Consider the following 25,559-nt stretch of genomic DNA (forward strand, 5'->3'; position numbering starts at 1 on the left):
TATAATTTACTGCGTTTTTATTCATACTTTCTGAGATGTGTTGCATGTTTTTCGTTCGTATTTGCGCGCAGATTAATGTCTAACCTCTCTGCTCCACTAGATGGAGACACTTTACATTAAAATGAGACCAGCAGATGAAATAATTAGGGCCCGAGCAGCCTATTGTGTCCCTTCAGATTATTATTATTATTATAAAAACACTGGAAACGTGGCATGAAGGTCAGGTGTGTGGCGCCCCCTAAGGTGAAATGTGTATGGAGCAAGACAAATTAAGTTGCACTGAATTTCACGAAACTTGGGCAAAAAAAGTCAATTTTGAATTGGAAACAAATTGCTAATCCACAAATATTGAATTTCTCTCACTACAGCTGTTGTGTGAGTATATCGCAAAAAAATATGATTTCGCAAATACTCAATACTCTATTGACATCGTTATTGTGACTTAAATATCGTGATATCGCTATCCTGATTTAAATGTCGTGCTATCGTTATACTGACTTAAATATTTTGATATTGTATCGTGACTTAAATATTGTTAGCGTTACTTTAAGTATTGTGATAATGTCGTTATCATGACTTAAATATCGTTATCCTGACTTAAATATCATGATATTGTTATCCTGACTTAAATATCGAGATATCATATCGTAACTTAAATTTTGTGTTAGCATGACTTAAATATTTAAATATTGTGATAATATCGTTATCATGACTTAAATATCGTTATCCTGACTTAAATATGGTGATATCGTTATCCTGACTTAAATATTGTGATATCATATCGTAACTTAAATATTGTGTTAGTGTGACTTTAAATATTGTGATAATATCGTTATCATGACTTAAATATCGTGATATCGTATCGTTACTTACATATTGTGTTAGCGTGACTAAATATTGTGTTAGCTTGACTTTGAATATTGTGATATCGTTATCCTGACTTAAATGTTGTGATATTGTTGTGACAACCGTGATATCGTTATCCTGACTCAAATATCGTGATAATATCGTTATTCTGACTTATATTCCGATAATATCGCTATGTGAATTAAATATCGTGATATTGTTATCCTGACTTAAATACCGTAATAATATTATTATCCTGACTTACATATTGTGATAATATAGTTATCCTGTATTATAATTTGTGATATCGTACATGACTTCAGGATTCAATATCAGAAGATTAAAAAAAGCACCAAAAAAAGACGTGAAAAAATATTCTAAAACAAAAGTCACATGATGTGAAAAGTTATCATTTGGGATGTTTTGAGAAATGTATTTTTTTATTTAAATCAGTGAAATATTTTGACTTTTACAACAAATCTCAACACTTTCTTTAAACAAATCTCCACTCTTCACTAAAACTCTCCTGCAGCTTCATAAACGGAAGCTCATCTCAATCTATCAAAATAAATCTGCAGCTTTTTTTTTTTTTTTTTACAGTTAAGTTCTCGGGTCGGATAAAAAAAAAAGAAGAATATTTACATATAAGCCTGTTTTTGTGTTTGTTGTGTCAGTGAACGACCACGTGACATGAGCTTCGACTGTTTAAAAGTCAACGCTAAAAGTGTTCAAAAGCTTCAACGTGAATCTAAAAAAAAAAAAATAGCAAAACAAAAAATCCCTTAAATTACATTTTCAAAAGTCATAGACTGGTTAGCCTGTGGTTAGCCTGTGGTTAGCCTGTGGTTAGCCTGTGGTTAGCCTGTGGTTAGCCTGCTTAGCTGCATGTACTGAAGTTCAAGCCTTAGCTCGAACACTTGATTCACGTTGAAAACAACAACATAAAAACATAATCAAACAAAAATCAAAAACCAATCAATCATCAAAACAGTCTTGGAAGCGTTTGTTTTTGTACCTTTGTGAAATTTAAATACCAAAAATCACCTGTTCAGTCATTTCATTTCCAAAGAAATAAAGAGTCGTCTTTTGCGACCACCACAGGGGGCGCTGTCCTGCCACTGAAACAGTTTTTCTCTGACAACAGTCTCTGTCTGTTTCCTTTTTAACCCCTGTTGGCTATCCGCAACCTCCCGGGTCACAAAGGTCAGGGGGTCAGAGGTGAAGGAGGCGTGTGTCAGTGACAGAACGACAGGCGTCTCACGGTGCAGAGGTCACACAGCAGCCGCCTGATTCGCTGTTTGAGCTCCGGGAGGCGGGACAAAGGGTCGGGAGGCTCCAGCTCACCAGAGTGGTCGGACCAGGACTCCAAGACTGAAGCGAGAGAGAGAGATTATGATTAGATGTTGGTGTTTTTTTTTTCTTTACTCATAGGATTTGAGTCTTCTGACAGAATTTTCCAACAGGAAACTGAAGTTTGTAAACCACTCACTCTCCCACACCAAACCCCATAGAGAAAATCAGTGATTTTAGCTCGCATGGACACAGGAGCTGCTGGTCCTCTGCTGCCTCGTGTGGTCACTTTGTGTCACTGAGGTACATTTGAACGAAGAATTTAAGATGCCGAATTTACAAAATAAGACATTTGAACTTAGTGATGTCAACAGTGGACCAACAACTCCTGTGTGCTGTGATGTTAAAATCACTGATTTTCTCTATGGGGTTTGGTGTGGGAGAGTGAGTGGTTGTCACTTTAAACTCCTCTTAAAAGCACACTTAAAAAATCCCAAACTGTGCCTTTAAAGGGATAGTTCGGAACTTTGGACACAAGACCTATTTTCCAACTCAGCCGGTGTGATGGAGACAAGAAATTTCATTCAGTTCTTCTAGTTGCCGAGTTTGCTGGTGCTATGGCTAGCGCAAGTCAATGGTACCTGCTAGCATGGCATTAGAAACACTCATACCGACTCCACAGTGCACCCGAGGCAAATCAATTGTAACGGCAGACTATCGATGTACATATCTGTGTTGATAGAATGTTTGAAATAAAACCAACCTTGCAATTTGAAGGATTTATGTCTCAGCAGCAGCAGCAGCGCGTCATACTTCCTGTTAGGCTATGGCAGCGGCCGACTGATTCCGCCACTGCTGAGAAAGTAGTCCCTCAAAAATGCATGCGATGCGAGGTTAGTTTTGTGTCAAATATTATTCTATCAACACAGATATGTACATCGATAGTCTGCCGTTACAATTGATTTGCCTCGGGTGCACTGTGGAGTCGGTATGAGTGTTTCTAATGCCATGCTAGCTTGTACCATTGACTTGCGCTAGCCATAGCACCAGTGAACTCGATCAACCAGAAGAAGTGAATGAAATTTCTTGAAAACATCTCCATCACACTGGATGAGTTGGAAAATAGGTCTTATGTCCAAAATTCCGAACTATCCCTTCAAGATATTGAGTGTGCGTGTGTGCGTGTGCGCGTGTTACCGTCCAGCTCTCTCTCGATCACGTCCATCCTGGCGCTGATCTGCTGCTGAAGAGACTCCACGTGTTCCAGCAGGTTCAGCTGACACTCGTGTGTGTGTGCAGGTGTGTGTGTCCCGCCGTGTGCGTGTTTCCTGTGTTCCGCGCGCGCGTGACGCTCCGTCTTGACGTTGCGTGCGTCGCCATGGCTGTGCTCCTCCGCGAAGGTCGTCGCAGCCGCCGCCGCCGCCGCCGCCGTCGTGTTTCTGCGATCGTCCGTGGTCGCGTCGGTCACGTGTCTGTCAACGTCTTCGGTCTTTATGTCCTACACACACACACACACACATGCGGTTAAGTGTGTGTTTCACCGCGTTCACACTCTGAGGTAAAAATAGTTCCACGCTGGTATCATAGCAACAGCAGTGAGGATGGGGAGCAGCGGCTTTGTTTTCACTTCACTCCCACTGTTGTTTTATATTACATTATTATAGATTTATTTATATTTATTTATGTATCTAGCCACATGCACACATTTAGGCTCCGCCCACACCCATAATTGTTGTTTACATTAAAGACAGAAAACAACACAGATGTGCATTTTAGCGACGCATCACAAAAAAACACGTCACATGACCTGTCATGGTTGCTTAGTAACAGACAGGAAGTGCTAGGGATTCACCGTGCGATATCGAGTCCCAAATAAGAGCGCCCGTGTCAACGTTTACAAGCGTTTTGTTTATGTTTACGTTCAACTCCGTAGTTTCAAAATAAAAGTCACAGTTTTTGTTCAACTACACAACCCTGTAGTTGAACAAAATAAAAGTTTCTGTTTGTCCACGCTAAATTACAACCCTGTAGTTTTCAAAATAAAAGTCAGTTTTGTTCATCTATGCTAAAACAAAACCACACAGTTTTCAAAATAAAAGTAGCAGTTTTTGGTCATCCACACTAAAATATAACGCTGTAGTTTTCAAAATAAAAGTAGCTGTTGTGGTTCATTCTTGCTAAAATGCAACCCTGTAGTTTCAAAATAAAAGTCACAGTTTTTGTTCATCTACACAACCCTGTAGTTGAACAAAATAAAAGTTTCTGTTCGTCTGCACTAAAATACAACCCTGTAGTTTCAAAATAAAAGTTTCTGTTCAACCACACTAAAATACAACCCAGTAGTTTTCAAAATAAAAATCACAGATTTGCTTTCATCCATGCTAAAACACAACCACACAGTTTTCAAAATAAAAGTAGCAGTTTTTGGTCATCCACACTAAAATGCAACCCTGTAGTTTCAAAATAAAAGTCACGGTTTTTGTTCAACTACACAACCCTGTAGTTGAACAAAATAAAAAAAAAGTTTCTGTTCGTCTACACTAAAATACAACCCAGTAGTTTTCAAAATAAAAGTTTCTGTTCATCCATGCTAAAACACAACCACACAGTTTTCAAAATAAAAGTAGCAGTTTCTGTTCGTCTACACTAAAATACAACCCTGTAGTTTTCAAAATAAAAGTCACAGTTTTGTTCATCTACACTTAAATATAACTCTGTAGTTTCCAAAATAAAAGTTTCTGTTTCTGTTCAACCACACTAAAATACAACCCAGTAGTTTTCAAAATAAAAATCACAGATTTGCTTTCATCCATGCTAAAACACAACCACACAGTTTTCAAAATAAAAGTAGCAGTTTTTGGTCATCCACACTAAAATATAACGCTGTAGTTTTTCAAAATAAAAGTAGCTGTTGTGGTTCATTCATGCTAAAATGCAACCCTGTAGTTTCAAAATAAAAGTCTCAGTTTACGTTTATCTACACACTGATGTGCACAGCTGTTACCTTGTGTCCACTGTTGTCTTCCTGCGTCTCCTCTGTTTTTACCCATGATGCTCCAGGCTTCTGGTAGCAGTGCTCGCTGCTGACGTAACTGAGAGCCGGTTCTCCTGCTGGGCTGGACGTCAGTCTGGGTTCCTCTTCCCATCCCCATGGTAACCTCCACAGTTTTAGATCAGGGTGGGACGCAGAGCTGCGTAGAGAGTGGACACACAAAAACAAACAAACAAATAAACAAACAGTAAATACACAAACATGTGAACGTGAACGTAGCGGTGATGAAGCAGACTCACTGTAAGAGGCTGATCTTCAGCTGCAGTCCACTGAGGACCTGACTGAGACCATGAGTGTGAGACATCAGACGGTTGGTGTGTGTGATCTCTGACAAGTTCATCTCAGAGTAGTTCTCCTTCACACATGACAGCCCGAACATGTGACCAGAGATCAGCAAATCAGGCTCCGACCGCAAACGCAGGGACCGCCTCCAACCTGGAAGACCGTCAGTTGAGGGCAAACGGAAAAAAATATTCGATTTAAGATCCAAGACACCATGGAAAACATGGACTGAACCCTGGAACATGGATTTTTTAAAATTCAGGATTAAAATCTAAAATTGATTATTAAAATTCTGGATTAAACCTGAAAACCTGGATCTTTAAATCCAGGATTAAACCTGTAAACATGTATTCTGAATTTCAGAATTAAAATCTGCAACATAGATTTATAAATTAGAGTTTAAATCAGGAACACAGAATTCCATTTTCAGATTAAACCCAGAAAAATGAATTTCAAAATTCAGGATTAAACCTGGAATTTCAAAATTAGGATTAAACCTGGGAACAGTTATTTTCAAATTGACGATTAAAGTCTGGAACATGGATTTTTTGACTTCAGGATGAAACCCGGGAACATGGGTTTTTAAACTCAAGAATAAAACTTGGATTATTTAAAACAGAATTAAGCCTGGGAACGTGGATTTTTATATTCAGGATTAAACCTGTACGGATGCGTTTTAAATTCAATATTAGTCGTCAGGAATATAGAATATATTGAAATTCAGGATTAAAATCGTGAACAAGGATTTTCAATTTCAGGATTAAACCCAGGAACATGAATGTTGGGATTAGTGTGTCTCACCTGCAGTGTGTCTGCAGTAATAACAGATGTAGTTATGAGGGACGTTGTCTTCATATAATCCCATACAGGTTCCGTGCTGCCAACATAGACATGACTCGCACTACACGCGCACGCACACACACACACACACACACACACACACACAGGTTATTAATAGCAGAACTGCTCCTTTAATGAAGGAAATGCTGTCTGTATGCGTTTTTTACGTCAGAAGTGGGCATGGTCTTTACCTGGATCATGAAGTCGTTCTCCTCGTTCACCTCACACACACATCTCACCACCTCGCACTCGTCCGTGTCCATAGCAACAGGCCAAGAGGGCGTGTCCTCACCGCTCTCTGCCGTTAGCGTCGACCAGTCGCTGCCTTCGTCGACTGAAAGGAGAGACAGACGTTTGACACGAGTCTCTTTAAACGTTTAACATGCGCTGTTTTACGTCAATGAACGCTCACATTTGAGGGTGTCGCCACCTTGTGGCTGCGTGTCCTCAGGTCTGGGGGAAAGCTTCACGTCGATCAGAGGTTTGTTCGTGTTCTCATCGTCACTGCTGCCGAGTCCTGACGAGACAAAAGGTGGACATGTAACAGATAGGAGACAGATGCAGTAACGCTAACGATGGTCGGGGCGGGGCATAAATCCCCTTCTGCCAGCAGCCAATCACCTTCTTAACAAACCAGGAAACACTGTATCTGTTATGTTGTTGTTTCAGTCGAGGTTCACGTTAGTTTGAAATGATTAGTGACAGATGAACAGAATTCAAAATAAAAGTCCTCTGGTGATCCACGCTAAATTACAAGTTTAGATTTTCAAAGTAAAAGTCTCAAATTCTGCTCGTTCACGCTAAAAACACAACCCAGCAATTTTCAAAATAAAAGTCTCAATTTCTGTTCCACCACACCTCAAAACATCACTGCAGTTTTCAAAATAAAAGTCTCAGTTTCTGTTCAACCGCATTAAATCTCAACCCTGCAGTTTTCAAAATAAAAGTCTCAAATTCTGTTCATTCGCGCTAAAACACAATTTTGATGTTCAGCCATGCCTCAAAACATCCTGAGAGTTTTCAAAATAATAGTCTCAGTTAATAAATCTTAACCCTGCATTTTTCAGAGTAAAAGCCTCAGATTCTGTTTATCCACGATAAAACATAACGCCACAACATGCAAAAATAAAAGTACATTTCTGCTCAGCCATGCCTAAAAACAAGCTTGCAGTTTTCAAAATAAAAGTCTGATTTTCTGTTCAGCCATGCCTACAAACATGCCTGTACTTTTCAAAATAAAAGTCTCAGTTTCTGTTCATCCACTCTAAAACACAACTACCTTAAACGACTGTATTTGCATTTTGTAAATAAAAATGTGGCAACAATTGAAGAGATTATTCCAGATTATGTAACGTCATGCTCGTGCTACTCACCGGACTGATTTTTCTTTTTCTTCTTCTTCTTCTTCTTCTTCTTCTTTAGTTTGACCCTCAGGAAGTTCTTCCTCTCTTTCCTGTTCTGTCCTCCAGTCCTGTCTTTCTTAACCTCTGCTGGCAGACAGAGACAGACATGGTTGGTGACTCTAACCTGAGTCAAACACCTCTGTGTGTGTGTGTGTTACATGCACGTGTCCCACCTGCTTCCATGGTGCTTTGCTCCTCGTTGTCACGGTGACAGATGATGCTTTGATTCTCATTCTTCCTGTCTGACGCAGGATCGCCGCCTTCAGACGACGACCGCTTCCTCCTGCAACGACCACAGTCAGTGTGTGTCTGTCTGTGTGTGTCTTTGTGAGGACATTTTAGGTTTTAGGGTCAGCGTACCTCGGTGCCTCATCCTCGCCGCCTCGCTCGTCCAGCTGCTGGTCAGAGTGGTAATACTTGATGTGGTAGTGAAGCAGACTGGCCTTCCTGAAAGACTTGGTACAGTCCGGCGCCGGACACTTGAACGGATTGTGGTCCAATTCGATGGAGAGGATGGGAGGAGGCTGGTTCTTAATGACTCTGTACACTGAGAGAGGACGGACAGTGAGTGTGTGTTCAGGACCAGAAGTCCTCATGGAGACCAAAACCTGGTTCTAATGAGGCAGAAAGAACCCCATTTTTGAGGAACTGGTGAAGTTAAGGACTAAGATTTGAAATGTGGTTATGGTCTTTTGTTGGCTGTGTGGCCCAATTGTCAAGCAAAACTATCTTTTTGGCCTACGAGTTTCCACACAAATGCAAAAGTGTGTGTGTGTGTGTGTGTGTGTGTGTGTGTGTGTACTCACACGGCTCTCTGCTGAATTTGTGCGTGGTCGGCAGGTGAACTTGTCGCTCCAAAAGAACGTCTGGGGAAGAGAGAGAAACAGTTACCGTCTTTGTTATTGTAGCCACAGACCTCGTGTCTGAATTTCCTAACTCGGGTTCACCTCTGTCGATGTGGGCGGAGTTGAAAGCAGTTGACTGGGTGGAGTCAGCTGTGATTGGGTGATTCTGTGCTCCGCTGCTTTTATCTGGAAAGAAAAGCAGTATGTTAACAGCGGTGTGTGTGTGTGTGTGTGTGTGTGTGTGTGCGATCATGAGAGAAGGTCCACCAACAGACTGGTTGCCAAATAATGACCCCTTCCATAAGTCCACCAAGAGACTGACTGCCAAATAATGAGCCAATCTATACATCCACCAAGAAACTGGTTGCCAAATAATGAGCTACTCTATAAATCCACCAAGAGACTGACTGCCACAAAGTGAGCTCTGCTATAGATCCGCCAATAGACTGACTGCCAAATAATGAGTCATTTTACACATCCATCAAGACTGGCTGCCAAATAATGACCTCTTCCATACCAAGAGACTGACTGCCAAAACGTGAGCTATTCTATACATCCACCAAGAAACTGGTTGCCAAATAATGAGACATTCTATACATCGACCAAGACTGGTTGCAAAATAATGACCGCTTCCATAAATCCACCAAAAGACTGACTGCAAAATAATGAGACATTCTATACATCCACCAATAAACTAGTTGCCAAATAGTGAGCCATTCTATACATCCACCAAGACTGGTTGCAAAATAATGACCGCTTCCATAAATCCACCAAAAGACTGAATGCAAAATAATGAGCCATTCTATACGTCCACCAAGAAACTAGTTGCCAAATAATGAGCCATTCTATACATCCACCAAGACTGGTTGCAAAATAATGAACTCTTCCATAAATCCACCAAAAGACTGACTGCCAAAGTGTGAGCTATTCTATACATCCACCAAGAAACTAGTTGTCAAATAATGAGCCATTAAAAAACAACTTTTTTTCCACCAAGACTGGTTGCAATATAATGACCTCCTTCCATAAATCCACCAAAAGACAGGGAGCTCTTCTAAAACTCCAACCAGATCATGTGACTTACTGTCGTCTGTTTTCTGCTTTGCTGATGGATGAGACGATGAAGCTTCCATCATCCTCTCCGTCTCCACATCTCCTTCTGCTGCTCCTTCCTTCTCTAATTTCTCCTCCTCCTCCATCTCCTCCTCCTTCTTCTCCCCCTGTCCTTCCTCTCCTTGTCCTCCATCTTCCTCGTGCTCTTCCTCGCTCTCTCCTTCCTCCCATCCCTCGCTGCCCACCGCACTCTTCTCCGACTTAGATTTCTGTTTGCATCAGAAAGAGAAGAAGAAAAACTCTGAGCATCAACAGGAAGTGTGCTTTATTTTATTGACTGTATTATATTATATTGTTTCGGAGCCATTCAGAGGACTGAAGTATTTCTTACTTCCTGGAAAGGTTTGACCTTGGTGGGCTTCACAGTCCTGACCACGCCGTCATAGAAACGCACTGTGTATGAGTCTGACACACACACACACACACACACACACACACACACACACACAGAGTCAACTTCCTGTTCAGGGAATAAAGGTACATTCACACATTTTGTTTCCTTCGCACAAACAAGAAAAAACCTCATCGTGTTACACACATTTTTCATGGTATCTTTTTTAATTCATTCATTCATTGAATTTGTGTTTTAACGGAATTGTTTGTGCTAAATGTACATGTGTAAAAGTACTATTCATTCATGCAACAATAATCAGATGTTTTATTAATGAAATGCTATGTTTTTGTGGGTGTTTGGGAAAACGTTTGGGCTCACTTTGAAATGTCCTTATTTTTGAAGGAAAAACACTTTTTTTCAATGAACATTAAATGAATCATAAACACACTCTATACATTGTTAATGTGGTAAAAACGTCTGGTTTTTAATGGAATATGTACATAGGTGTATAGAGGCCCATTTCCACTGTTCTAATGGTACATTGTGTTTGCTAATGGCGTTAGAAGACTATTGGATGATTAGAAAACCCTTGTGCAATGAAGTTAGCACAGCTGAAAACAGTTATTTTGAATAAAAATCATTATTTCTAATCTTGTCAATGTCTTGACTATATTTTCTATTCATGTTGCAACTCTTTTGATGAATAAAAGTTTGACTTTTAATGGAAAACACAACAAAAATTGAATTGGTGACCCCAAACTTTTGAAGAGTGAACTTTTGAACTTTTTTTGCATCTCTTGTTCACAATAAAGACATGTGAATCAGTTTAAAAGCGCCTATTTGTTTATTTGATTACTGTTACTAAGTATTTTCATTGTGTGACATTTGGTGTCGTCACACAGGAACACAGTGACCTGTCAGGGGTCAAAGGTCAAGGTCGAGGTCTCACCGTCCTTGTTGACCCGGAGGATTTTGGCCGGGTAGAAACGACAGTCGGTCCAACAGGCCAGGACCTTTGTCCCGGAGACAAACATCTGAGACAGAGAGAGAAGACGGAGGTGGACATGTCACTCATACTGACACATGACCAGAGCGGACTGTGCTGTGAGCGCCCCCTGCTGCTCAGAACAGAGACACAAGGGAAAACTGATTCACGCCACTTAACGACAGACTCTGGTTAATAAAGTCTACGATATTTTTAAGAACACGTCCTTATCTCAGCGTGAGACAGACTTTTCACTCCACTCACTCTCCCACACCAAAGTCCATAGAGAAAATCTGTGATTTTAGGTCGCGGGGACACAGGAGCTGCTGGTCTACTGCTGCCTCGTGTGGTCATTTTGTGTCATTAATAAAAGGTCGGAATGAGAGTGAGTGGTTTACAAACTTCAGTTTCCTGTTGGAAAAGTCTGTCTCACAGTGAGATAAAGACGTGAACATGTGACGTAGATATCGTAGATTTAGACAGCTGAAATCAGTGATTAAGAATATGAAAATGTTCTTGCGTCAGCGTGTGGACGTAAGGACAGACCTGTTGAGAGTTTGGAGGATTGCGGCCTTGTCTCCTCAGACTCACGCGCTCTAGTGGCCGCAGATACGGCGAGCTCCAGTGAAACCACTCATTGTGTCGACGGCTCCACTGACGGTAGTGGATCAGGACTCGCTCTTTGTCAAAGTCGATCTTCTCGATCGTGGCAGGGTACCTGCGATGGAAAACGACAACAGCAGCACAGAACTCAACACAAGAGACACGACAGAGGTCAACACAAAACACAAAACTGATATCTGTGTGTGAGCTTTAAGGGTTCAGACCAGGTCTTCTGTCGATCTCGAGCTTCCACCTGTGCTCCGACCTCAAAAATGATTCCTGCCCTGTCAGGAGGAGTCTTCATCTGCACGCACGCACACACACACACACACAAGAACATGTTCACGTCGTCTTTATCGTCACTGTTCGACAGACTTTTCCAACAGGAAACTGAAGTTTGTAAACCACTCACTCTCCCACACCAAAGTCCATAGAGAAAATCAGTGATTTTAACACAGACTTTTCACAGTACACAGGAGTTGTTGATCCAAGTTCAAAGTAAGTTCAAATGTCTTCGTTTAGTGACTTCGGCGTTTGAAAATCTGAATTTAGATGTAATTAAGTGACACAAATTGACCACACGAGGCAGCAGTTGACCAGCAGATCCTATGACCCTGATAGCTAAAATCACCGGTTTTCTCTATGGGGTTTGGTGTGAGAGAGTGAGTGTTATTTTTTAACAAATGGACACAAACATGTTTGACATGCTGGAAAGATGCAGCTCCCCCTTGTGGCATGTCAAAGTTGGTGGGTTATTTAAGTGAAATATTAACTATTCTCCTTGTATCGTGATAACAGAAATAATAATAATAGTAATAATAAAAATAACAATAATAATAATAGATCCAACTTCTGCCACAAAAAAACTCCTTAATATTACACACTGGACCTTTAACAGCAGTGATAGGAAACAAAATATCAATCAATATTTCCTTTTACATAATTTTGTTTTGAAAATCCGACTGAATTTTCCACGTCAGCTGCAGAAAAACGCCTCCTTTCATGTGCTGTGTCAGCTCTCCCTGTCGCGCACGCTGATTGGCTCGTGGGCCGCTCGTTCTCGCTCGTCATTGGACGCTTCTGCTGTCAGTCAAAACCTAAACAAAAAAACTCGCTCCGCCCCCTCCGGAGCCAATCGGTGATTTTGACAGTAGCTAACATGCTAACCCTGCTAACGGCGTTAGCGTCACATACAAACACGCAAACACTGCGCACTTCGTCGCTACAGGTGAACGTCAGTGTGGTGCGCGTGCGCAGGAGCCGCTGGGCTCGTGCGCGTTGCTAGACGGAGCCGTGTCTCCTCTCCATTCAGTGTCAGTACAGAAGCTAACGCGGCTAACGGCTAGCCTGAGCTGAGCAGCTGCAGCTGCGGCACATCAAACTTTAGTGTTTTGATGCCGCGAGACGGAGGCGGGAACCTGCGCGCTCATTTTTAAGGTCGCCGTTGTGACGTCACCGAGCAGGTGAAGGAAAGGTAAAGATGTTTTTATTTACCTCTGCAGCAGCAGACACTGCTACCATTCACTCTTCATACTGACGAGCCGAGCGCACTGCGCATGCGCGCACACACTCTGACCGACCACCAGCTGGAAGTGTTTGTGTCACCTGACTCAGCGGAGGTTTGTTTTCGTGACGTCATCACGTTAGCGTTCCTATGATGACGCCGACGAGGATTATTATTATAAAACACGTTTTGAAATCATCGTTTATTCTGAAACACAGATTATAGTTTTGTTTTATTCATGTTTGAATTGTAAAATTATGCAGATGTTGTTACTGTTTAATCTTTTCAGAGCTGCAACTATTATTTTATATATATAATGAAAACCAGTTTGCGTGATTTTTCAGATTTTTTTTATCATTTATTTATTCGACTTTTTCAGTTGTTTTCCCATTGAAATTGTAATAAAATGTGATTTAACATGTTTTAAAAACACATCCAATAAAAACAAAGTAAATAGTGGTAACAGTTGTGTTTAATGTGTTATGAATAATGAAATGACATATTATTATTATAAACACTGCAACATATATAACATGTTTATTTATATGTTAACACACCTTTATCAACAACAATGTCATCTTTTGAGGTCTCAAACTCGTGGTCCACCATGAGCCCAATATCAAGTCATAATGAGTTTATTCTGTAATCATTTTTGAATTCACATTTTCTATACAATCATTCCTATTAAAAGCAAACACTTCTATTTTGAAATTCTGTGAAATATCATCAAACATATCATTGTGTCTGTTATTTATAGATTCATTTGAATGATAGTTATTTTTTTCATTGTGTAGCATTGTTCCGTATCAAAACAAACAACTTTTATTTTGAAATTCTGTGAACTATCATCACAGATGTTGCTGTTGATCTTGTTTTTTTTTCTTCTCACATGTGACCCTAATCCTCTCCTGTAACCTAAAGCGCCCCCTACTGACATAAATGGATGAAAACTATGAAGAACATTTTACTCACAGAAACCTTTTAACCTTCGTATCCGTTTCCTGTTTTCTCGGTTTTCGGGATTGTTGGCGTAGCCCCCCCCCCCCCGGTGCATTGTGGGACACGTCGCCACGCTCAGTGCGGACACTTGAGCAGCAGACGAACCAGTCGATCGTCTTCTCTCAGTCTGTGCTCAAAGTCCAGCAGCTTCCCTGGATCTTCTTCTTTGTGCCTGTGAGAGGAGGAAATATAGGATTCTTTCACGACGAAAGGATCCATTTTCACTTTGATTTGTGCCTTAAATCGTTTAATTTAATAGTTTATTTGTCAAGAAAAATAAAATATGCACAAGCATTATATATATTTGTATATATACACATACATATATGTATATATATATATACATATACATACATTTATATCGATACATGCATATATTTATACATAATGGGGAATTAGTGTGTGTGTGTGTGTGTGTGTCGTACAAGTCCAGGCGTTTCTCGATCGCGTGTATGGTCAGAGTTTTCTCGCAGCAGGATCTCTGATACACCTCCTCCTCCTCCTCCGTGATGTTCAGCTGGTTCCTTTGGTACCACTCCTGTTTCCTCTGCAGCTCCTGTTTCTCCTGCACACACACACACACACACACACACACACGTCCATTACAGAGGAGGTTTGGTGAGGTGCTGACTGGCTCCTGCACAAAGATGACACGCAAAATATGGGAAGCGTTCCTCGTTTTTTTTCGACGATACAAATGTATTGTTATTACTGTTGAAGCCTTTGAGAGTCCATTTTGCGTACGTTTATTCTAACATGTGCCCATTTGTATCATCATGATACAGGTTATAAAGAACTGTTTTTCACCTATTATTTCCACTATAGTGGATTATGTTCTTCTCTCTCTCTCTCTCCCTCTCTCTCTCTCTCTCGCAGGTGCAGAAATACTGGTCTGGACTTACTTTGGTGAAGGGAGGAACGTCAAAAGAAAGCTACGGGAGAAACGCAATTGGCTAATGTGGGCTTACTTTGGGCTTACTTTGGGCTTACTTTGGGCTTACTTTGGGCTTACTTTGGGCTTTGGGCTTACTTTGGGCTTTGGGCTTACTTTGGGCTTACTTTAGTCTTTGGGCTTACTTTGGGCTTACTTTGGGCTTACTTTAGTCTTTGGGCTTACTTTGGGCTTACTTTGGGCTTTGGGCTTACTTTGGGCTTACTTTGGGCTTTGGGCTTACTTTGGGCTTACTTTAGTCTTTGGGCTTACTTTGGGCTTACTTTAGTCTTTGGGCTTACTTTGGGCTTACTTTAGTCTTTGGGCTTACTTTGGGAATACTTTGGGCTTACTTTGGGCTTACTTTGGGCTTACTTTGGGCATACTTTGGGCATACTTTAGGCATACTTTAGGCTTACTTTAGTCTTTGGGCTTACTTTAGTCTTACTTTAGGCTTACTTCAAGCTTACTTTGTTCTTACTTTAGGCTTACTTTGGGCTTACTTTGGGCTTACTTTGGGCTTATTTGGGATTACTTTAGGCTTACTTTGGGCTTACTTTGGCGAAGGGAGAAACACGATTGGCTAATGTGGGTTTACTTCAGTCCTCCTTTAGGCTTACTTTAGTCTTACTTTGGGCTTACTTTAAGATTACTTTATTTTACTTTGGGCTTACTTTAGGCTTACTTTAGTCTTACTTTAAGATTACTTTATTTTACTTTGGGCTTACTTTAGGCTTACTTTAGTCTTACTTTAAGATTACTTTATTTTACTTTGGGCTTACTTTAGGCTTACTTTAGTCTTATTTTGGGCTTACTTTAAGATTACTTTATTTTACTTTGGGCTTACTTTAGGCTTACTTTAGTCTTACTTTAAGATTACTTTATTTTACTTTGGGCTTACTTTAGGCTTACTTTAGTCTTACTTTAAGATTACTTTATTTTACTTTGGGCTTACTTTAGGCTTACTTTAGTCTTACTTTGGGCTTACTTTAAGATTACTTTATTTTACTTTGGGCTTACTTTAGGCTTACTTTGGGCTTACTTCAAGATTACTTTAGTCTTACTTTAGGCTTACTTTAGTCTTTGTGCTTACTTTAAGCTTACTTTAGTCTTACTTTAACAAACTTGTTCGGAGACAGGAGGCGTAAAGATGACACACAAATTTGCGAAGCATTGCTTATTTTTCAACGATAAAAATGTATTGTTATTACTGAAGCCTTTGAAAGTCCATTTTACATACATTTTTCTGTGTGCCCATTTGTATCATCATGATACAGCTTATACAGAAGCGTCCAATTAAACATTGTGAGACAAATAAGACAAAACAAAAACACGAGGTGCTGTTTGTAGAGCTGGTAACTCATTTAGAAAACTCCAACGTCGCAGGTTCGAATCCCACCTCAACCAAATGTAACGGATGACACGCACATACATTTTTAACGTTCCTCATTTTGCATCGACAAAATTATTATTATTCTTTGTTTTTTAAAAAGTGCTACCATACTGTAAATCACACTTTTTTTTTTACTTTTTGACAAAGTTCAGTCCAGTTAAAAGTCCCATATTAACACTTTTAATAATCGAAAAACATGACATAGTTAATGGGAACCTGGTTTTTCGATTACAAAGTGCGAAACCGTATAGTAAAAATGTCGTGTGTCTCGAGCCAAAGTGCATAATTCTTAATGACAGGTCCCATAGCCGGAGACAGACTGTTTGTATTTGCTGTTATGAAGACAAAAAAGGCTTAACTTAACTTACGTGCGGTTTACCAGACGATGTTTTCTGAAAGCCCGTACTATACCGTAATATAAGCGAATAATACAGTCAATAACGGAAGCAAATTATACATTCACCGTCCAATGAAACGATTCCAGTCCAGTCACAACAAACTCCGCCGACTCACAAGCATGGCCAACGCGGTCCGACACTGACACCCTGTGGACATCTCCAGGTACTGCACGTTGATATCGTCAAACACACAAACCAGGACAACGGCTGCGCTCAAACAAAATGTCTGACTCTGACGAGCAGATATTTCACAAGAGAAACCGTGGCGATGTTCGCTAAAGCTCAAAACGCGGTGGAAAATAGAGTTTGTCGGTTCTTTCTTCTCCAGTACGCAGTTTACCAGAGCGCCTGGTGGATTTAGCTCATTTGCATATTACCCATCAGCCCCGGGAGCTCGCGAAACAACAAAACCCGTAAAATATCAAAGGAAAAGGGCAAAAATAACTCTTACACAGACCCAAATTCTATTACAATCAATACAAGCTCGCCCGCTGTTTGTTTGAGATTCGTTAAAAACAACGGTTACGTAACTTACGTGCGTAGACTTTGACACCGTGACTGAACGGCACAGAGGACCCGAGGCGTATATATAAAACTCAGAAACACTCCTTCAGACGTGTTACTTCGGTAACACATATACTAAAATTGGAACGATACAGAGAAGATTAGCATGGCCCCTGCGCAAGGATGACACGCAAATTCGTGAAGCGTTCCTCATTTTTCTTCGATAGAAATTTATTGTTATATGTATCATTATTACCGTTTAATCCTTAGTCCTTTTTTTTTTTTTTTTTTTTTTACTATTAAAACTTTTTATCTATTTCCTCTCGCTTGGTGTGGAGGGCTGGGGTTCAAATCCCGGTCAGGGCAGCTCAGCTAAAACCCAGTATTAGTTAGAAATTAAAGGTGCATTATGTTATAAATCTAACTGCCAATTGGCCGTAAAATCCTCCTAATATGTCACAGAGACTCAGGAATAATGTTCATATAACAAACTGAACTCACCAACAACAACAGTACAGACAAAATATTTGCATTAAAAAAAATATTTTGCAGACTGCAAATCGTGTTTATCTTTTGAAATCATGTTTTGGCATGTGGCGCCACCTACCGTCGTCTACCAATCGTTGCAGTCGGTAGAGTCTCAGCTGCCGAGCAACCACGGGTTGCCAGTTAGGTCAGAGAACCTAAAAGACCTCGGTATTTTGAATTTGAATGTAGTAACCGATTTTTACTACATTCTTACATATGAAAAAAAAATATATATTTTCAAAAAGACTATATATACACATGATTTTACATGATACACATATAATACACATAATATTTACAACAGTTTGTGTGTGTTTAGGTCTCTCCTGTCTAACCTTGCAGAGCATTAAGCTGTTTCAATACTGATTGAATGTATATCACTGTAACATAAGGTAAACTCTTGAAAGGCTCAATGATTTAGGTAAAAATATCTAATTCAATTTTATTCGAACAGGTATCGCAATGTTATTTGAATTAATTTGCGATAAAAGTGCTTGAAATAGAAAGACTGAATTTCTTTGAATATGAATAAATCTATGATTTAAAGTTTTTTGGTGCTTGAAAGTGCTTCAATGTGACTTTAGTGTAGATTAGAAGGTGGATAAACCCAGTGTGTGCGTGTGTGTGTGTGTGTCTACAGATGAATCTGAGGATTCTGCAGGAGACAGTCAGGGAGGAGAGGACTCCATGAAGACTCAAAACTAGTCTGGGGACATAAATAGTTTTGTTTTTTAATTGTATAATGGCTAAGTGTAGATAAAGACATGAAAAAAAGTAAACTTGTGACCTTTAAGGCACAGTTTCATGGGGTTTGAGTGTGTTTGACATGTTAAAAATAGATTTTAGCCTCTTTACAAAAGACTCCACTCATAAAATCTGTCAGATTAAGGCTACGATGTCTTCAGAACATGTTCATGTCTTTATCTTCACTGTTAGACAGACTTTTACAACAGGAAACTGAAGTTTGTAAACCACTCACTCTCCCACACCAAAGTCCATAGAGAAAATCAGTGATTTTAACATCACAGAGACACAGGAGTTCACAGGAGTTGTTGATCCACTGCTGCCTCCATCACTAAGTTCAAATGTCTTATTCTGTAAACTCGGCCTCTGAAATCCTTTGTTCAGATTAACCTCAGTGACTCAAAGGGACCAAACGAGGCAGCAGTAGACCAGCAGCTCCTGTGTCCCCCGTGAGCTAAAATCACTGTTTTTCTCTATGGGCTTTGGTGCGGGAGAGTGAGACTGTTCCAGCAGCAGAATGGTTGTTGTTTACCTTCTCGAATCGTTGCTGGATGAGGTTCTGCCTCTCTGCCAGTCTCTGTTTGAACTCATTCAGACAGTCCTGACGCAGATGTTTGGCGTCTTTGGCGCTCAGAGTCCTCGGGTTACTCAGTCGGAGCAGAACCGGAGCCAGGATGTCCTTCTCCTTCTCCACCAGCCAGCGGTGCTCCTCCTCCTCCAGACTCTCCTGCAGGGACAGGACGTTCAGGTTCAGACAGAGGAGGAGGACACAAACATGTGTATGTGTGTGCGTCTCACCATTTCCTCTCTCTGTGTGCGCGCTCTGGCGGCCCCTACTGTCGTCCACGGAGAAAACGAGAGATAAATGTCCGTCTCCTCCTTCTCTCTGCAGGACACAATGTCTCTCACCTGTTCACAGGTAAAGTTACATCAGCTGACATCATGGAAACAGACGACGTCAACACGAGTACATGGATTTTTAACTTCGGGATTCAACCCTGGAACATGTATTTATAAACTCAGAATTAAAATTCACGATTAAATCTGGGAACATACATTTTTAAATTCAGAATTAAAATTCATGATTAAACCCTGGAACATGTATTTTGCACTTCATGATTAAACCCTGGAACATGTATTTTTTACTTCAGGATTAAACCCTGGAACATGTATTTTTAAATTCAGTCGATTAATCTGTTGATTATTTTCTCGATTAATCGATGAATCGTTTGGTCCATAAAATGTCATGAAATGTTAAAAAGCGTTGATGTGTTTGTCAAAGCTGGAAATTACGATGTTCTCGGAAGTCTTGTTTTGTCCACAAACCAAAATTATTCAGTTTTAATGATTTCTTTGTTTATGTGGAGCAAAGAAACCAAGAACATATTCACTTTAAAGGAGCAAAACAATCAGAAATCTTGTTTTAATCATGAAAAAAAGCTTCAAACCGATTTTCAAAATAGTTGGCTATTAATTTCGTAATCGATTAATAATCGATTTTTCGATTAATCGTTTCAGCTCTATCTGGAACATGTATTTTCTAAATTCAGAATGAATATTCAGGATTATCAGAACAAAATTCAGGATTAAACCCTGGAACATGGATTTTTAAAATTCAGGATTCAACCCTGGAACATGGATTTTTATATTCAGGATTAAAATTCAGAATTATCAGAATAAAAATTCAGGATTTCACTCTGGAACCTGGAACAGGTATTTTTAAATTCAGGATTTAACGCTGGAACATGTATTTTTAACTTCCGGATTAAACCCAGGAACATGGATTTCAGGATGAAGATATGATTTACTTGGGATTTTGAGTATTTAACACTTAAAAAAGAAGAACGATCATTTTGGCAGATATTGATGAATCTTTGTGAATCGATCACGTGATGCAGTCATGTGATGCAGTCATGTGATCAGTCATGTGACCTCATTGTTACCTCTTTCATTGACTCTTTGATGTGGACGGACACTTTCTCCTCGTCGGCCATCAGAGCCGTCATCTCACGCAGCGTCGGAGTCCTGAGACACACCATCTAAGATGCTCACACACACACACACGCACACGCACACGCACACGCACACGCACACGCACACGCACACGATCACACACAGTACAGCAGGTTTAACAGTGTGTCTCTAGAAACCTACATAGAACAACATTTGTGTGTGTGTGTGTCCGTACCTGTGCAGGTGTTAGCTCCTCCCCTCTCCTCTGCGGCATGTTCTCTGAAGGTGTGGTGAAGCTCATCTTCAGCGGGATGATTCTGTGCTCCCGCAGGTGATAGGTCACGTCGATGCGTCCTTCGCTCATCATGAACACGCGCTCGGCCACGTCCTCGTTGGCGGGTTTGGATTTGTCTCTATGGAAACGCTCCATCACCTTTAGAGACCATCGTGGACGTTAGAGACCGGTCTAAGCCAGACCTGATCCTGGTGCAATCCAGGATCCAAGACGATCATTGTAAAATAACAAATCTGCTGCATCTTTCCAGTTGTTCCAGAACTTTGTGAATTTAAAGGTCTGAGATCTGGACAGGTTTTCGTGTTTACCTGCACCAGGTGGATTTTTGGGTCAGCGTCCTTGTTTTGCGAGAACTGGACTTGTCGGCCGAACACGGCGCGTCTGTAGTAGAGGAAGTCTGGACGAGCGTGGAACGTCTCCGTCATCTCTCCTGGTGTCACCACCCTCCAAACCAGATCGTCCACACGAGACGAGTCACTGAACTCCATCTCATGAACACTGTCCACGGTCATGGTGCGGTACCTGTGGACTGAGTCAGAACCAGAACCAGCAAGTCAGAACCAGAACCAACCAGTACCAACAAGTCAGTGCTTGGGACAGTAAGTCAGGACCAGCAGGACCAACACGTCAGAATCAGGACCAACAAGTCAGAACCAGGACCAGCACGTCAGAACCAGGACCAACAAGTCAAAGCAGGACCAACAGTTCAGAACCAGATCAAGCATGTTGGAAACGGCACAAACAGGTCGGAACCCAGGACCAACAAATGATGGAACAAGAAGTAGATTTACATAAGCGATGGAACAGGAAGTAGATTTACAGATAAGATTGGACAGGAAGTAGATTTACAGATAAGATGGAACAGTAAGTAGATTTACATAAGCGAAGGAACAGGAAGTAGATTTACAGATAAGATGGAACAGGAAGTAGATTTACATAACAATGGAACAGGTAGTAGATTTACAGATAAGACGGAACAGGAAGTAGATTTACAGATAAGACAGAACAGGAAGTAGATTTACAGTTAAGATGGAACAGGAAGTAGATTTACAGATAAGACGGAACAGGAAGTAGATTTACAGATAAGACGGAACAGGAAGTAGATTTACAGATAAGATGGAACAGGAAGTAGATTTACAGTTAAGATGGAACAGGAAGTAGATTTACAGATAAAATGGAACAGTAAGTAGATTTACATAAGCGAAGGAACAGTAGATTTACAGATAAGATGGAAGCTTCGTCCTCTTCTGAAGCGTTCTGTGATGAAGTCTTCGACCTTGTTGACCTCTCTCTGCTCCAGGTGATCAGATCTGTGCAGGTACTCCTCTTTCACCATGGCAACCTCGGTACCTTCAAACACAAACACACACACTGCAGACACTGTACATTGAGAGTGAACCTCGTCGTCCACAGGTCTTCATCAGTGTCTGGTCGTTCACACTCACAGTCCAGGTCTTTGTAGGTGGACAGTCGAGACACCAGCCCGTCCATCCTCAGGTACGGGACAAACTGCTCCAGCTTAGCTTTTCTGTAGCGATTCACCTTCTTTCCTTTGGGGAAATGAGTCTCCAGGTCTGAGGGAGAGACAACAGGTGAGTCCTGATGTGGAGACGCTGCTGCGTCACATGAACAGCTCACCAGTAGGAGGCGCTCTACCTTGATCGGTGATGCTGATGTACGTCACCCATGGTGTGGGCATTGCAAACGGCTGAGGCTCCTCCTCTTCCTCCTCGTCCTTCTCCTCGTCCTTCTCCTCTGCTAGCTGTGCCTCCTCTTCTTCCTTATTGTCGTCAACACAAACAGCTCAAATCGATCTCTTATAGGCACAGTTTGGGATTTTTAAAGTGTGGATGTAAGAGGAGTTTAAAATGACAACCAATCACTCTCCCACACCAAAGTCCATAGAGAAAATCCGTGAATTTAGCATCAGTTAAAAAAAGAGTTGTTGATCCACTGCTGCCTCTACTACATTTCAACTACTGCCACTAGTGTCACTTCAGCATCTGAAAATCTTCATTCAGATTGACCTCAGTGACACAAAGTGACCACACGAGGCAGCAGTAGACCAGCAGCTCCTTTTTGAAGTCGGCCCTGGTGGCTACTCAATATATTCTTATTTTCTGAGTGGCTTCAGGGCAAAAAAAAAGTGTTGTCCTTTGCTGTGTCTGAGCTATTCTGTGACGTATAAACATGCACACGCACACACACACACACACACCCCCCACACACACACACACACAAACCTCAGTGTATTGAGAGAACAAACGCTGCTCATCCTTCTCGATTTCCATCATCAGCGTCTTTTTACTTGTTGCGCCGTAGATGACCGGTTCCCACTGGGTCACATCGTCCAGATCATACACCACGTCCTACACACACATAATTGGGTAGGTAGGTAGGTAGGAGAGTAGATTATTAGGTTGGTAGGTAGATCATTAGGCAGGTAGGTAGGTAGATCATTAGGTAGGTAGGTACGTAGATCATTAGGTAGGTAGGTAGGTAGGTAGATCGGTCATTAGACAGGTAGGTAGGTAGGTAGGTAGGTAGGTAGGTAGGTAGGTAGGTAGGTAGGTAGGTAGGTAGGTAGGTAGGTAGGTAGGTAGGTAGGTAGGTAAGAATAATGGTCCTCAGGATAATTGAGGTTGCACCAAATGCCAGAGTTGGAAATACAAGTTCAGGGTGTGTTGTGAACTCACGCCGCAGCCCCGCCCACAGTCCTGTTTGTTGACATAGCAGTTGAAGTTGTTCCAGAGGCTCTCGATGCCCAGGAAGCTGGCAGCGTCGGTGCTGTAGCTGAGACCGCTCAGAGGGTCGATGAAGAAGTTCTCTTGGACGCCGCGACACCCGGACAGAACCAGGACCCAGCAGTGAACCCACAGGGGGTTAAAGGGTGGCTGCTCGCCCGGCTGCTCCGAGAGAGAGGGTGAAAAAATGTTGTTATTACATAACATTATTATTATTTGACGTGACGTACTGCTGTTAGCAAAGGTGTAAATTATCAATTGTAATATACGCAGCTAGCTTAGCATTTCAACCTCCTAGCTACTGACGTAATTCACATAATAAGTCATTTTGATAGTTTACCACACATTTTACTGTAAAGAAGCTAACATAGACAGAGGGTAACACTGCGTGTTGTCACGCTACCTCCTCCACTTCCTGTTTTTGAAGCGACGCAGCTTCTGCTTCCTGTTCCGTCTTCTTCTTCTCCTGCTGCTGCTCCTCAAAGTGACTCTTCAGCTGACGCGGAGGTTTCACCGTGTATTTGTCCTGCTCGGACTGATGTTCTGACGCTACCTTCTGGACACACACACACACACACAGACACAGGTACAATATTTAGTATAACAAAATCTGAAATAAAGTACAAATACGCCAAATTTGTACTTGAACGCAGTCGTGGAGTTGCGGGGCGGTGCGTACCTCCACCTTAGTGTCCAGCAGGGGGCAGTCCTGCAGCCTCTGGTCCAGCAGACACATTTCTCGGTGGGCGTAGCCGCTGACGCAGTAGGCGTCGTAGTCGCCGCCGAGCAGCAGACCACACAGCAGGACGGCGTATTCAAAACTCGTGGCTCTCTGACTTTTTAGAACGAGCGTGGACGACACGAGGCGAGTTGGCTGTGACCACAAAACACAAAAGTGGGTCAGGGTTTCCCACTGGTGGGCAATAGCGGTATTACAGGAAGACTGGGCTATAAAATAAGGGGACAGTTTGTTATTTCTTGTGGGAGAAACATTTCTTGTCAGGATTATTCGTAGAAAGGTGGTAAATTAGGTAGTAGGTAGGTATATAATTATATACAGTCATATGTGTGTGTTTACTGACTGGGTCATAGGGCAATTCTAGAGGCTCCAGGGTCAGGAAATCGGACACAAACGAGGCGCAGCCCTGCCACCTGTAGAGTTCGGGATGATTAGTCGGAGCAGGTCGTATCGTCGTGGACACAAACTTCTGATGATGAGACAAACACACGGTGTCATGAGACACACACACACAAACACAAACACACGGCTCACACGGCTGTAAACGTGGCCGTACGTCACCTTTACTCCACACTCGTTGACGGGGCAGAGCAGCAGCCGCTTGCGTTCAGGATACAGGTGTGAAAACTGAAGGTGGAAGTTGTCGGAGAGGGCCAACAGTTCGTTCTCCTGAGTCGTATTAGTGGTGTAGGACCTGGGGTACGAGGCGTCGGCCATGTTCGAGCTGGTGAAGACAACGTGACGCGAGTCCATTAACACACACTGTGACGTTAAAATACTGACATCCGTGTGGGAGAGTGTGTGCATGCATGTGTGTGTCTGTTGTGTGTATTCACCGAGTCTTTTGAGGTGACTCCTCGTCTTGTGGCTGTTCCCTCAGCTGCTCGCCACCGTCTGTCTCCATCTTTAATAAACATATTAAATGAATACATTTAAATAGTCAAAAGTGTTGAACACACACGCACACACACACACACAGTTGTGACGTTGTGACCTTTTTCCTCACCTCTGGTTGATGTTGTTTATTTCAGGTTCCGACACAGAAACTGTCGTCATGTAAAAAAAAACACACGAAAGTGTCAAAACAACAACAACAACTACAGTATTTTTTATCTTCCACTAAACCAGAAGCCAGCCAGTATCAGCACCTGTTAAGCCTAGATCAGTAAGCATTAGCTAAGGTTATTAAACTATTACACTAACATATACATTTATATAAACGTTAAATAAACTA

The 25,559-nt window shown here is 41.5% G+C and overlaps 2 protein-coding genes across 2 annotated transcripts; both read right to left on the reverse strand.

The window, feature by feature from the left end:
- Positions 1-1,859: 1,859 nt before the first annotated feature.
- On the reverse strand, positions 1,860-13,143 carry LOC310931831 (PHD finger protein 20-like). Its single transcript, XM_083895069.1, has 18 exons — positions 13,088-13,143; positions 11,818-11,897; positions 11,537-11,708; positions 10,955-11,039; positions 10,003-10,076; positions 9,643-9,880; positions 8,661-8,744; positions 8,520-8,579; positions 8,074-8,260; positions 7,887-7,996; positions 7,684-7,797; positions 6,723-6,827; positions 6,502-6,644; positions 6,272-6,371; positions 5,428-5,623; positions 5,141-5,327; positions 3,334-3,634; positions 1,860-2,217 (listed from the first exon to the last, which is right to left on the reverse strand). The coding sequence occupies exons 1-18, from the start codon at positions 13,112-13,114 to the stop codon at positions 2,081-2,083; spliced, it is 2,400 nt and encodes a 799-aa protein (XP_083751195.1). The 5' UTR covers positions 13,115-13,143; the 3' UTR covers positions 1,860-2,080.
- A 1,028-nt stretch (positions 13,144-14,171) lies between these two features.
- Positions 14,172-25,194, reverse strand: ccdc135 (coiled-coil domain containing 135; the record flags this gene model as incomplete). Its single annotated transcript, XM_083894993.1, has 15 exons — positions 25,162-25,194; positions 24,887-25,049; positions 24,669-24,794; positions 24,266-24,460; positions 23,990-24,142; positions 23,535-23,748; positions 22,288-22,416; positions 22,064-22,192; positions 21,151-21,371; positions 20,783-20,980; positions 20,538-20,633; positions 19,393-19,503; positions 19,127-19,321; positions 14,522-14,661; positions 14,172-14,268 (listed from the first exon to the last, which is right to left on the reverse strand). The coding sequence occupies exons 2-15, from the start codon at positions 25,040-25,042 to the stop codon at positions 14,172-14,174; spliced, it is 2,160 nt and encodes a 719-aa protein (XP_083751119.1). The 5' UTR covers positions 25,043-25,049; positions 25,162-25,194.
- Between the last annotated feature and the right edge of the window lie 365 nt (positions 25,195-25,559).

The sequence above is a fragment of the Microchirus variegatus genome (assembly GCF_963457635.1).
Source record: "Microchirus variegatus genome assembly, chromosome: 9".
Taxonomy (NCBI): domain Eukaryota; kingdom Metazoa; phylum Chordata; class Actinopteri; order Pleuronectiformes; family Soleidae; genus Microchirus; species Microchirus variegatus.

Excerpts from the sequence above, each read along its gene's own strand:
- LOC310931831 (XM_083895069.1), bottom strand. The coding sequence starts at position 13,114 with ATGGTAGCAGTGTCTGCTGCTGCAGAG. Across the intron at positions 10,077-10,954 it reads CCTCCGGGTCAACAAGGACG|ACTCATACACAGTGCGTTTC; the intron begins GTGAGACCTCGA and ends TGTGTGTGTCAG. Across the intron at positions 6,645-6,722 it reads AGGTGGCGACACCCTCAAAT|TCGACGAAGGCAGCGACTGG; the intron begins GTGAGCGTTCAT and ends CTCTCCTTTCAG.